The sequence below is a fragment of the Phoenix dactylifera genome, chromosome 13, assembly GCF_051530095.1.
Source record: "Phoenix dactylifera cultivar Ajwa chromosome 13, Ajwa_hap1_PhDact_Kaust_v1.1, whole genome shotgun sequence".
NCBI classification, from domain to species: Eukaryota; Viridiplantae; Streptophyta; class Magnoliopsida; order Arecales; family Arecaceae; genus Phoenix; species Phoenix dactylifera.
Genome location: NC_143202.1, coordinates 24,381,448 through 24,395,394, shown reverse-complemented (window position 1 = coordinate 24,395,394; position 13,947 = coordinate 24,381,448). Strand labels below are relative to the sequence as shown.

The window sequence follows — 13,947 nt, the reverse complement described above, 5'->3', positions numbered from 1 at the left end:
CAAACAGGGCCTAAGCCCACCTCCTCCTCAGATAGATCTTTGACAGCTCGGAACACCTGTAGTTCTCTCTCTGCCCGGACAGCTCCTCAGACGGTATTTTTTACCTGGAAGCCCCCACCCCCGAACTTCCTCAAGGTCAACTTCGATGGGTCGGTGTTGAATGGCGGTATGCGGGGCGGTGCAGACTTTGTCATACGGGGCCCGCACTCTAGGATGGTGGCAACAGGTGGCTGCTAGCTATTTGACACGTCAGTTCTGGGGGCAGAGCTGCGAGCTACCTAGGTGGGTCTTCAACATGCGCGGGTGGTGCTGTAGGCCAGTTCGATCATTCTGGAAGACGACTCGACTATGGTTAACGGGTGAATTCAGAGGGGGTCAAGGGGTGAGAGCACGGACCACCTCTTGATCTGCGACATAAGGATGATGATGAGAGATGGGGGGCCTTCTAGGCCAAGCATGTATTTAGAGAAGCTAATAGGGCGATCGATTGGGTGGCTGCCTACGCGGCCCACCACTCAGGGTACACCCTTTGGTCAGGGAAGGGGGAGCTGCCACTGGCACTCCGCGAGGTGTTATATGTTGAATTTATTGGGTGTATTCGTACATGCACTGTATGAAGCACCCGTTTTAAGTAAAAAAAAAAACAAGTAGCGTCGCCCGCCGGATCGCGCCATGCACAGATCAAGGAACTCCAAACATTTCCATTCATCCATCTGCACATATCTCGAAGTAACTATTGGACAATCCAACAGCAGATTTACAGAAAGATTAAGTGAATCTTTAGTTCACGCGAAAGGTACAACCCGGTCCAATTTGGCAGCAACCAGAAGGTGTTGTTGCGGGGAGAAAGAAACCATCGATTTCGAAATATTTGGATGATGGTGAGTGACGGAATGATCTTTTGAGTTAAACATATATTTAGAGAGGCTAACAGAATGAGTAGCTTCCTATGTGGCCTGCCACTCCGAAAGTATTCTGTGGATTAGAAAAGAAGAGTTGCCTAGAGCGTTCGCAATGTATGGAATGCTCGTTGTAGCGGAAAGAAAAAAAAAAGGTCTATCCATCATACAGCTAAAGGGGAGGAAGAAGAGCAATGGACTGTTGAATTTAGAGGGGAAGATGCATCCTGATACTAGTTTATTTTATGAAGGGAAAAAAAATATGTTAGCAGTAATTAAAAAAATAAAGTTTTGCTTCTGAATATATGTTCATGCCTAAAAGGGATCGATATGCACACAAAGTACTGCAAAAATGGCTGCAAATGACATTACTGAGGTCACTGCTTCTACACTGATTTGGCAGCATAATCATATGGAAGTTTTGTACCACAGGGACAAAACAGGAAGACAGGCAGCTGGTTTTGTTTTCATTGTTGAAATACACTAATTGGGAATAAACTGCTAAGGAGTAGTAGGAAACAAATGAATCAACAACAATAAAATAAATTATATCAATAAGATTATTTGGTGCTTATCAAGCTCTAGCTCTCAGAATATTGTAATACCAAGCATAAAGCTTTTATCTTTTTTTATTATAAAAAAATAAAGCTTTCATCTTTAAAGTAAATTTAAAGGAGTGCATGTAATGTAGATATGAAGATTTTCCAACATCCCAGGTAAAAACTCTAGTCACTAGTACCAACATTCATATGGCGAATGAAGAACTACATACAAGCTAAGACTCCATGCATGAACTCTCGTCATCAATACCAACATCATTAATATTGGTCTTACATATTACGCAGCATACATTTTTTCCTCTTTTTTAATTATTTTTGAAATTTAATATGATAATAAAATAAATTACAATAATAGAAGGTTTCAATAGCTAAACTTTTGTTCCATATTAAACAATAAACTTTAATGATAATGGAGCATATTAACAACAATATTCTTACTATTTGTTGTATATTAAGCAACAAACTTTAATGACGACCTAATTATTTTCTAAAATAAAATAAATAAATATAATAGAACTGATAAAATAAATAAAAAATAATATAACACATATAAGGGCCTACTTATTTTCTAAAATAAAATTTGATATTAATATTATGATACACTATCAATATTCAAAATTTTAATAGTATATGTATATATCTATAATAAAATAATAAGATATCCAAATTTTTTTAACCGTTAATAACAGCAAAATAGAAACATTCATCGTCAATACCACTGTTCATATGGTGAACAAAAAATGTTGCACAAGTTGAACTTCTGCTCAAGAACTCCTCTCATTAATACCAGCATTATTAATACCAATCCCCTATGATGCATAGAGAATGGCCTTTTCCCTCTTAAAATGCAATATTATAATGTAACAAATTATAATAATCAGAAAGATTTAATAGCTAAATTTTTATTAAATATTAAGTAATGAACTTTAATGGTAACCGAGGGTATTAATATTAGCATTATTAATAAATATTACATTATTAAACATTAAACTTTAATAATAGCTGAAGATATTAATACCGACATCTATATGGTAAATAGAACATTTTGTACCAGTTTAATCTCTATTTTATATATATATATATATATATATATTATATAGTAGAAAATAGATAATACCATTCAGAATGTGCTCCGAGGTAGACCTTGCACCTTTTTTTAATTTTAGAACGAAACCTATGATTCTCTTTTCATGATCATCTATGTGTATTTCTTTTTTAAATGTACTTCATATTATTTATGCAAAAATAACAAAGAAAATACAAAATAAAAAATAATTGCGGAGCATATTTATCAAATCTATGACGGATCATGGCCATTCATCAAGGTGTCATCTCTAATGAACAAGCACGTGCATGGCACGTGCTCCTTTCTCTATTTATATGTGCCGGACATGACTCAAACCGTCCTCGCTCGGTTTGTAAGAAGAGGGAATACTTTTCCCTCTCCATCTCTCCTCTTTTCTTCGTTCCGTTAATACTTCCCAAAAAATTTCGACAACTATCCCTCCAAGAAGAAGAGGAGAGGGCGAGTAAATTAGAAAAATAAGGAGAAGAGGGAGAAGGGAGATGGAACTGAGACCGGTGCCGGCGAGCGTCGCCAAGCAAGCGGAGCTCCGGAGACTCGACGGCAACGCCTTCTTCAAGAAAGAACGCATCGGCGCCGCCATCGACGCCTACACCGAGGTATCCCTCAATTCCCCAACCGCTTCTTTCCTTCACTCTTCCAGTTTTCAATGATCCAGTTTTTGGTTCCTCTCGAACGGCCTTTTGATGCGATTTCGATGGCCTTGGGTCAAGTCAAAGGGAGTCAACCCCTTTGTTTCTTGGCAGGTGACGATTCAAATCACGGTCTCGAGCATCAAGATTGTCCCTCAATTCCCAACCGCTTCTTCCTTCTCTCTTCCAGCTTTCAATGATCCAGTTCTTGGTTCCTCTCGAACGGCCTTTTGATTCGATTTCGATGGCCTTGGGTCAAGTCAAAGGGAGTCGATCCCTTTGTTTCTTGGCAGGTGACGATTCAAATCACAGTCTCGAGCATCAAGATTGTCCATCAATTCCCCAACCGCTTCTTTACTTCTCTCTTCCAGTTTTCAATGACCCAGTTCTTGGTTCCTCTTGAACGGCCTTTTGATTCGATTTCGATGGCCTTGGGTCAAGTCAAAGGGAGTCAATCCCTTCGTTTCATGGCTGGCGACGATTCAAATCATGGCCTCGAGCATCCAGATTCTATGTTTCTTTCCAAATCGAGTTCTTGATCTCGTTTTCCTTCAAAGTTTCGATGTTTATTTGTTCCCTGTTTTATTTCATTGATATTTCGTTGCAGAGATGTAACTGTTCCCCATCAGGCTAGTTAACACTTCACCTTTTAAAGTTTTTATGATCTCAAACCTTGTTTCTTGTTTTGTGCCTGTAGTAATAGAAGTTGCACTACCTAGACAATTCCATTCATCTGCCAACTAATCAATAGTCGATGCTATGATTCTAGATGGGGATAGGCAAGTCTAGATTGCTGGAGGGATTGGGATTGGGGCAGCCAACTTGGTTTCTTCTGGCTTTAGTTTACTAGTTATAATTAGCATTAATGTTTTGTTGGATAAGCAATCTTTCCTTCAAATCTCCCTATGAGTACTCAAAAGTTCATGAACCTTCCCTTGGAGTCTCCGGAAACATGGGCAAGCTGCAAGGCTTCTTCTAAATAAGGAAATGAAGGAAAAGCTGCAGTTGAAAAGAAAAGGTAAATGACAATAAGGATAATTAATAGTGCTTGAATGAATGAATGATTGAAACATGAAAGTATTTATTTGAAAAGTGACTAGAGACAAGAAAGTTCATCGTATTGCATGTACAAATTTAGTTGTCTGCATCCTCTGTTTTTATAACTTATATATAAATATCTAGAAATTTAGTGATTTTCTATAAATATCATGTATGCATGATCATTGTCATGTCTCCATCTAATTGCACGAGCCAGGTAGGTTGCAGACAACCGCACATTCCTTGGGTTTTATCCCATGCAACACCTACCCTTTTTAAATACATTTAACATATCAAAAATTCAGGCAGTGGTACAGCAACAATAATGCTAATTTAACGTAATAATTCAAATTATTCTAACAATCTCATGAAACAAAAAAAACCTTACGAATGTCTTATCAATTCGTTATTTAAACAAGATACATAGAAAGAAAGTGGAAGAGAGAAAAGAGAAGGTGGGGAGGGTGATGGCATTGGTGCTGTGCCATCGAGAAAGCTAAGCTTCAGAGGCTTGATGGTAATGCCTTCTTCAAGAAAGAATGCATTGAAGCCGTCATCTTCGCCAACACAGAGGAATCTGTTAACCTTGGTCACTTCTTTCCTTTCATCTTCTAAAATTCTAATGATTAGTTTCTTAATTGACTATGGTCTTTTGATTTGATTCAAAATGTCTTGGTTCGCTCTCCAACTCAAATGGAGTCAAATCCTTGAATTCTTGTTAGGTTATAACTCAAATCACATTTTTCTTTCTGATACCTTGGTCTTGATTATTACCATACGATTTTTCTCCCCACTTGGGGTTCTTGATGTTGCTTCTTCTAAAGTCCTTCTAAGGTTCTGTCTTTCTTTATTCCTACTAACCTGTTTTATTTCTTTGGTATCTCTTTGTTTCTTCATTCAATTATTTGGGTTTTCAGGCAATTACTTTGTGCCCAAACATCGTGGTGTATCGGACAAACCGGGCACTCTGCTATCAGAAGCGGAAGTCTGTAAAAGCAATATATATATCTTGTTCTTCTTTTTCGATAATTTCTATTCATTATTTTGATGGGTTTTGCATTATGTTGCCTGTTGCGTTGGTAGAGAGTGGACAAAAGTTGAAGAGGATTGCAGAAAAGCTCTCGAGCTTGACAAGGATTCTGTTAAGGTAGGTGCAACCTCACTATTTATATGCATGTTAGTTGATAAGCTAAATTTTTATTTTAAAGGTGGATTCCAGGTCCTGATTATTTATTTATTTATTTATTTTTGCAATGGTCTGAGTGTTCCCAATTGATTGGTGCCCTACTAGCTGTAATTGTGCTCAGTCATTACCTATTTTGCTCAAATGTAAATTGGATGCCTGCTGTACCAACCTGTACCACCCGTATCGACCCTACCTTGCTGCAAAGGTAAGGTACTAGTATGGTACTAAGATTTGGTTTGGTATACAAGCCGAATGGTCCCAAACAGGTCCATACCGGTCCAGAACCATTCTGTTACTTGCACTTTAATCAAATGAAGATGCACAAGAAAATTGCTAAAATCTTGAAATATTGAAATAATATAGTAATAATGTAACTTTGGCTATCATAAGTCAGTACGGTTCTGTAACTTTCCTATGTTTTAATATTATTATACCATATTATGGTAGGATCCAAATCTCTGGATGAGGTATAGTTTCTCCTTGTTCCCTTTTTTTTGTGCCTCATCTGTGGCAAATATTGCGATGTAGCATCTGCCATGTCCTTTTGACAACCATTGAACCACAACTCGTGGTCACCTATATTTTTTATTTCCAATTTAATGAATATGATAGAATGTTGTTTCTTGGATGCTGCTGCAATTTCTTTTCCATATTTATGTCCTGATTTGTTTAAAAGATTTGCTACACCTTGTGTACATAACTGACCATAATTTCTCTGTTACATTTGAAGGCTCACTATATGCTAGGCCTTGCATTACTGGAAAGGCAAGAATATGTTGGGGGAATCAAAGAATTGGAGAAGGTTAGTACTTGTAATAACCACTGTAGTCCATCCTCTCTCCATTCTACATTTATATCACATTTCTTGAGTCAAGTTCATAATATTTTTTTTTCTTCTTTTGCATGGCTCAGACAATCAAGTTGGCTTTGTGTCTAAGGTTCTGTAAGCTTCTTTTTTTTTTTGTCCTTCACGTACCTGTGATAATTGATATCATTTGAAGCAACGATGCTACCTTAGAATAGCCTTGTCTATATCTTACAGATATTGAATACTGATTTAATGCATGCTGCATATTCTTACTCCTTTTGAAAATGATATCACATATGACAAGAAAGAGCACCTTTCTGAAATAAGTGGAGAAACCTATAACTGTAGTAAGAAACTGAAAAAATTATATTTATAATGTATTACCAGTTATTAGATATATTATATATATTACTCATTGTCCTTCCTCTAGTTTCATTCCTTTAAAAAAAAAAACAGGATATGCCATATTAGTGTATTTGTATTTTGTTGATCAATTTATTGTATTGTGTATTTGTATTTGTATTAGTGTATTAGTGTATTATTGTATTGTTACCATGCTTCACACTTGATCACATTAAATCAAGAAACGCTGAACCGAGCCGACTGGGTCTCCGACCGGGTCAGTTCGGCAGTAGAAACCTGATTGGCTCTGGCTGGAACCAGCCAGAATCAGACGGAATCGGACGGTTCCGTCTGGTTCGAACCAGTTCTGACCCGTACCGGACGCCGACAGGTATGGATCTCGATACCAGTTCAGCGAACATTGCATTAAATAATTACTTTTTTTTTATAAAAAAAACAACCTCATATTTACCATTGGACTTTAGTGGAGACCTTTTCTATTGTCACTTGGAGAAGTGGCTGGTGAGATGCTAGATGGGCTGATTAAAGTTAATAGTCACTACTGCTTTGTGATATGGGATTTGTAGTTGTAGGATAAAAAAACTGTAATCCTTTTGGGTCATGCCAATGTAAAATCACACTAAAACTCTGATCTTTTTGCATTAAAATTGACCAATTATCAATCTCAAGACAGCATATCCATACACAAAGTCCTATTGGGTTTAGTTTTGTTCAAATGATGTTGTGTCATCCTAGTTTTAACTTTAATGCGTTCTGTGGCATCATATTTTAGTCATCTTTGAGCTACTCTTGAATCTTAATTAACTTGTCCCTATACCCCCTAAAACAGGCTTTTGATCTTGGGAGAGGGACAAACCCTGTGGGCTGTATGGTGGAGGAGATTTGGCAGTCTCTTGCCAAAGCAAAATACATGGAATGGGAACATTCATCCAGCAAGCGTGCATGGAGGCTGCAAAACTTGAAGTAGGTGACATCTTATCATTGGTTGTTTCCATTTCCATTTATTATCTTTAATTTATGAAGCAATACGGGCATCAAGACCTATTATAGACTTAGTCTCACCAAAACGTGCACTGACAAATCAGGGAAACCTGTAAGAAAGCTTTGGCAGAGTATCACTTTCTTGATGATTCCCGAGCTGAACATGCCTCTAAAGATGCTGCACATGATCACTCTGTACAACTTGAATTCCTGCAGGAGATCTTTAGGAAAGCTGCACAAGCTGACACACTGTCACAAGTGAGAACTCACTCTTATGATCCCTACATATGTATCATCCGTTGGACCAGTAATATTTTCTATACATGATATTATAGGTGCCTGACTACCTGTGCTGTAAGATTACACTTGATATCTTCCGGGATCCTGTTATCACTCCAAGTGGTGTTACCTATGAAAGGGCAGTGCTTCTTGAACATCTTAATCAGGTGTTTCATTTTTCCTGTTGTAGATTTGCCATTGTCTAACTTTTATGTTATTGCCTTCCGCATATTTATGCATCAAAGCCTCGACTGTAGGTGGGCAAGTTTGACCCAGTTACAAGGGAACCACTCGATCAACACCAGTTGGTACCAAATCTGGCCATCAAGCAAGCTGTGCAAGTGTATCTGAATGAGCATGGTTGGGCTTATAAGATGAGCTGATGCAGTCTGGAGCTGTCAAGCCAAACTGATATACATCATTTTATCCCTTTTGTATTATTGATGCCGTCATTGGCTTCAGCAGTGGTGAGGTGTTTTATTTTCTGTATTATTCCTTCCGCCGTTATATTGAAAAGCTTTATTTCCTGAGATTTGTTGTATAAAGATTTATTAGTTTCTGGCGTAGAGTCTGATTGATGTAGTGGTCTGGGAAACTCGTCTGTAGTATTTTATCAAAATACGCAAACTGATTCAGCCAGTGGCAAAGGTTGCCCAAGGGTGGTTTGTATTGATGGAATTTCTTTTTCACTTTCCAATTCAGTGAATTCTGTTATCTTAGAATAATGGAAAATCAGCCTGGAATGTGCAACAAGGAATCCAAATTCCTTTTCAGAATATGCATGCCAACATTCAAATTGTCTTGAATATGCAGTGTGGGACTGGAACATGTTTTGTTTATTGTTTCAATGGACTAGTTGTAAAGGTATTATCTTTTGGGCCTATGTAAACACCCCCACGCCTCCCCCCCTCTTTCCTTTTTTTTTTTCTTTTTTTTTTCTTTTTAAGCAAAATAAGGTTTCCATGACTCTTCACTCTAAGAAAGTTGAGCATAATTTTGAAATGGTAAGGTAACAAGGTGTCCGTGTCTTATTTCCTGCATTGTTCATGTAATAGGTGATTTTTCTGACATGCAAATTTTTGATTGTAGGGTTTGCAGCAAGACAAAGTTCTCAGACAGTATGAGTTGGGATAAGAATGTTGAAGTTTACTCTGCCCTCCATCATCTCCAGCCTTTGCATTTGAGCACCACGGTACTGCAGAATGATATTGGAATTACAGGCATCCAAAATCAACAACTTCAAGAAGGCATTGTAGGACCAACAACCAAGGTAGTTTCCTGAAATATCAGAACCTAGTTGAGATATCTGAGGAACTAGGGTTTGGTTGGTTTAGGGAAAGAGAGACATGGACTATGGATATTTGATACCATAGGACAATAAGCGTGCAGCGGATCATTGACAATAATCATGCAAACATATCCTTTATAAACTTGCAATATGGATGGGTATGTGGATTGGATAATTAAGGAGGATGAATCTTAAAGGCCTATCTCAGCAGGATCTAGAATGCATAAAAAAACTGCTCTTCATTCACATAAGTGATTGAAATGGTGTATTCTTCATTATCATATGCTCATTCAAGGATTTAAATATTGGTGCCCGCTAGTCCATACTGGTCACTTGGATCGTACTAGTAAGATACCGGTATTGTTATTCCCCCTACATCGGTATCATATAAAGAAATAATAAATCACCTCTGTTTTGCTGTCCAGGTACCAAGAGGATTCCTTGTATTGGGTACCAAATCATTGTGATTATTGGTATTTTAAACTGTTTTCACTTTTTGGAAGAAGAGGTTGCAGATGGCGATGCCAACCTCGTTGTGTGAATTCAACTCTGAATCTGGAACGCTCAGGAGAATGACAAATTAGCTGCAATGATTGAGTTACATATATTGATGACAGTTCATTGAGACTTGTTGAGACAATCAACTGTATTAGGATAATGAGATGCAATTAGACTGCAAATCAGCTGAGGATGAGATAGGTCCATAAATTTATCACTGATTCATCTGAAAATCGACTGAATTTACATTTATTTGAAAGTGAGAGTTTTTATTTTGAAAAAGAAAAGAATTAAAGTATGTTCGTTTTAAAGTGTCATTAACTAGGAGTTACAGTAGTTGGTGATATAATTTTCCTAGAGTCAGTTGCCCTAGACCGCAACTGATCTGGTCTTTTGCTGTTGACATACATTGTCCGAAAAAGGATTTTTAATAAAAAAAGGCCATTGTAATGGCTTCAAGGGTGCTTGTACAGTTATCATCTTATATGAAAAGTACATTTTAGATAACAGCTGAGGATGAGAATTCGTTTCCAGAATAACCTCTGTATATCACTGATTCATTTCTTGGATAATAAAAAAGGGTAAAATACGAGTATGAGACGAAGAAATAAGCTGTTTTCATTACCATCTTATATGTATATTTAGTTACACATATATTATCGTTGCACCTTTTTTCTTCTCTAGTAACGTAATCACATCGCACCATTCATAGGACATGTTTGAGCTAATTTTTTAAGATTTTCGATGATCATAACCAGCTTCGTGTTGAGTTTGTTTACAAAACATTTGGGCAACCATCCAGCCGGATCTAACTGCAACATAACAACAACCGAAAAAAAAAAAGATGAGACTTCTTTCTCCACAAACTAGGAGGAGAAGCAGCTCCTCATCAACATCGCACGGCAGTCGTGATAATATGAACAAAATGAAACTTGAGATGGAAGTGGGAAATATGACTAGATATTGCAGCTGGAGTCAGGTCTGTCCTGAACCTGACCCATGAATGGTTTCACAGAGACCAGGCCCGATCCAAAGACATCTAAGTACCTAAAACTTACACTACTTTGGAATACAGTCCAGCCAAATAAAATTCAACAGGGCCGACCTCGACGACGAGTCTAACCCTATTTGTGATGCAGATTTTGCGATCCAACTGACCAAGTAGATTGACCTAGGGGAATATCAAATGCTGCAAATTTTTTAAACCACCCACATATCCTAACTGCAAAATGCATAATTTTGTCATAATATGTCATATATGTTGTTTGCAAGGTTAAACATGTTACATGACATTTAAAAGTGAGAGTATAATTCTCACTAACATATTTCTATCCATGCAGAAGAGGCCCAGTGGGATTGCACCCAAGTTTAACCTGATAGATCTAAATTATAGACCTGTTTTAACTTGTGGGGTTCTATTCAAAATTCTAATTCCCAAATTTGACCAAGATAGGTTGGGCTTTGTGTTTGTGTTTTTGTGTGTGTGTTTCCGTGTATACGGCGAATATATGTGTGCATGCACATACAAATGCATTGTGCATAAATCCATGAATGAATGTAGTTATTACTATGGATTATGCATGTGCGCACATGTGCATGCTTGTGTATGCAGAAAGCCATTTTGAACAGGAAAGATTGCAAAATACAAAAAAATACTGCTTAATTTTAGGAAAATTGGAAACTACACTTTATAAACAAATAAAAAAACAAATAAATAACCATCGGCACATGTATTATATACGAATATTATATGCGAAGTAACCTCCATGTTACTCTCTCCCTACTACCATATGTATGAGACCCTGACAGATAATACAGGTGCTAGCAGAGTAAAATGGATATGCTTATTTCTTGCTTACCAATAGTTTGTATTGTATTTTTGGATGTTTCCTATTTCAAGCCTTTTACATCGTTTTGTTAACTCAATCGGTTTCTTAGAAAACACTTCATTGCATGAGAAACGCTATAAAAAATATTGTTACCTGAACGACGTAAGTCACCATGCAGGAGTCATCCTCAAGCTTCTCAACCACCCATCCAGACTGCAGCAATAGCCCTCTAATGGAATTGTTCTTCTTAGGCTGCAATCCTGCAGCGATCTCCTTCGGTAGAGATGCCACAGCAACCACCTAAACCAAAACCAACTGGTTTCTTATTTACTTACATGGAGCTAGGCAATAAGAAAGAACATTGGTTTTGGCATTGGGAAGTTTTAAGAGTGTACTTACAAGAGTTCCATCATCCATTGTCTCCCGTCGCTCGTAAACTATAAATTCTCTGTTCTTGAAGAGTGGTTTCGAGGCATCACCAAACCTTAGGCGAATAATGCTGAGATTATCGTTAAGGTCCTTTATATATTTGGCTTCCACTAGATCGGGATCCCATTGCTGGTGCAGAAATATAGACGTTATGTTAATATAAATGCTCCAAGCAATGCCACCTTGGATGAATAAATATGTTTTAGATGAATTTCTCTACTGATAAGTTAGGATTTTAGAATGCAGTTATGAAAGTAACAAAAAGAAAAAGGTATGAATATAACAAGCATGTTTGACTTGAAATATCAAACCATTCTTCATTTGAGTCTAACAACTAAACATAACATGAATATTTATGCCGTTTTTTTAAACTACTGTATATCTCAATGACTGGAAGCAGTATGCTAGTGATGATTCTAAATGGTAATATGGTAAACAAGGAGATAGTTTTGGCATTTAGCAAAGTATAATTTTGGAATCAATAAAAAAGTGGAGGCAGCTTAAAAAAAGAGTAAAGAAAAATTAAAGGAGGAAACGGTCAGAAACATGCAATGGAAGATACAGATATATATATATATATATATATAGGGAGGGGGAGATGGAAAGGGAGTTAAAGGAAGGGGAAGGCGGAGGTAGAGGGAGTTGGGAGGGGATGGACGAGGAGGAGGGGAAGGGTTTGGGTAGAAGGAAGACAGTGGAGAAAAGCCTTTCATTTCCAATTTAACTTGGTTTATTCTACATCATTTTCATCTTATTATTGTTATTTTCTATGTCATTTCTGTGGAAGTACTTTAATGGCAAAATTATATGCTGGTTGATGACATGCCAACATTGCAACACTTTATAATCTACCCATACTCAATAGCAAAAATTGGAACGATATGTTAAAATCAAAAAACATGCTTAACTACAGAATTTTTTCAGTAATTAAGCCTTCATAAAAAGCATTAGAAAACACAACCAAGTGTTTGAATCACCTTAGCAGCGTCAATAGCAGTGGCGACGGTGATGAACTGCTGCGGCGAGACTGAACGGAGCAGCCACCTGCTACGGAAGACATGCGGTGAGCCTGAGCACCGCTTCGATATCTCAACACCATTTTCAAATGCCAACACTTTCCATCCATCACCACCTTCGGCCCGGCTTGAGTCTGATGCAGATAGCAGCTCCTGAATGCAGCTCTCGCTTGCGTACGATACATACCTTCTCAATGAATCCTCACTAACAGACCTTCAAACAAAGCAAGTAGCAATAAAGGAGAAGAGAAATGCAAGATATGGAGTAGAAAGGAACAGTACATCTCATAAGGAAAGAGTTCTAGATTGTTACCAAGAGCGAGAAGTTGCAGTCGTAGTAGCTGAGGAAGTGCTCATTGTGTCATTGGTTTAAGAGGGTTAAGAGAGTGGTTGATATATGGGGAATTTGAAAGGGAAGAGGTGGAGGCAAAGAAGGGGGTGGGAGTGGCTTGCAGTGATTGAGTCACATGCAATGCCAGTAGAAGAACCTCCATGATTGGACTTGCATGTGCTCTCTCTCACTCACACAGTAAAGCAAGATTCTTTTCTTTAAAGAAGAGGAGGGCAAAGGGTGGGGGAGTTGAAGCACATGGTGTTGATGAGAACCGGAAGAAAAGAATGGGATGGAGAGCAGGAGGATGAACTGAGAGCCATGCCAAAGGGGCATAGCTCATGTTTTTTTTAGACGTTTGCCTGCTTTGAGGGGCACAAAGCCACCTCAGAACAGGCATATGACCCTAGCACATAGTGGCTTCTGATGCTGCCATGTCAGCAGGGACCCACAATCATCGGGCCCCACAGCTCATCCACCCATGTCAGTGCGTGTTTCCTTCACTACTCACCCATATCCAATACCCCATCACTTAAAAATATGTTGGAGGATTTTGATGATGGGTGGGATCTACCATGCATTTCTTTTAAAATGTGGTTTCTTGTGGGGAAGTGATTGGTAAAAGGATAGCCAGAAAGTGGATGCCAAGTTCAATGCTCTTTGGAAGCTTTTACTTCTAAAGCTATTACATTGAGCTTTAATGGGACTGGTGATCTACAATAATAG

At 37.9% G+C, this 13,947-nt stretch overlaps 2 protein-coding genes across 6 annotated transcripts; one reads left to right on the top strand and one right to left on the bottom strand.

Moving 5' to 3' along the window:
• The first annotated feature begins 3,008 nt into the window (after nucleotides 1-3,008).
• LOC103701608 (E3 ubiquitin-protein ligase CHIP-like) lies at nucleotides 3,009-9,260 on the top strand. 2 transcript variants are annotated; one of them, XR_003384592.3, is made up of 9 exons: nucleotides 3,009-3,142; nucleotides 5,131-5,198; nucleotides 5,297-5,360; nucleotides 6,130-6,201; nucleotides 7,400-7,533; nucleotides 7,656-7,809; nucleotides 7,887-7,997; nucleotides 8,088-8,297; nucleotides 8,920-9,260. XR_003384592.3 is itself a non-coding variant. In XM_008783744.6 (8 exons), exons 1-8 carry the CDS (start codon nucleotides 3,026-3,028, stop codon nucleotides 8,211-8,213), a joined length of 846 nt encoding a protein of 281 aa, XP_008781966.2. In that variant the 5' UTR covers nucleotides 3,009-3,025; the 3' UTR covers nucleotides 8,214-8,633. The 2 variants fall into 2 exon arrangements, 1 of the variants encoding a protein (XP_008781966.2); XM_008783744.6 differs by lacking the exon at nucleotides 8,920-9,260 and having other exon boundaries at nucleotides 8,088-8,633.
• Nucleotides 3,137-13,885, bottom strand: LOC103701607 (uncharacterized). Of its 4 annotated transcripts, none has more exons than XM_026802433.3 (5): nucleotides 13,204-13,885; nucleotides 12,852-13,104; nucleotides 11,845-12,003; nucleotides 11,599-11,745; nucleotides 3,137-4,174 (listed from the first exon to the last, which is right to left on the bottom strand). In XM_026802433.3, the coding sequence occupies exons 1-5, from the start codon at nucleotides 13,245-13,247 to the stop codon at nucleotides 4,151-4,153; spliced, it is 627 nt and encodes a 208-aa protein (XP_026658234.2). In that variant the 5' UTR covers nucleotides 13,248-13,885; the 3' UTR covers nucleotides 3,137-4,150. The 4 variants fall into 4 exon arrangements, with proteins under 4 accessions (XP_026658234.2, XP_038986751.2, XP_088565692.1 ...); XM_039130823.3 differs by lacking the exon at nucleotides 3,137-4,174 and adding an exon at nucleotides 9,541-9,673; XM_088709566.1 differs by lacking the exon at nucleotides 3,137-4,174 and adding an exon at nucleotides 10,212-10,838.
• Nucleotides 13,886-13,947: the final 62 nt, after the last annotated feature.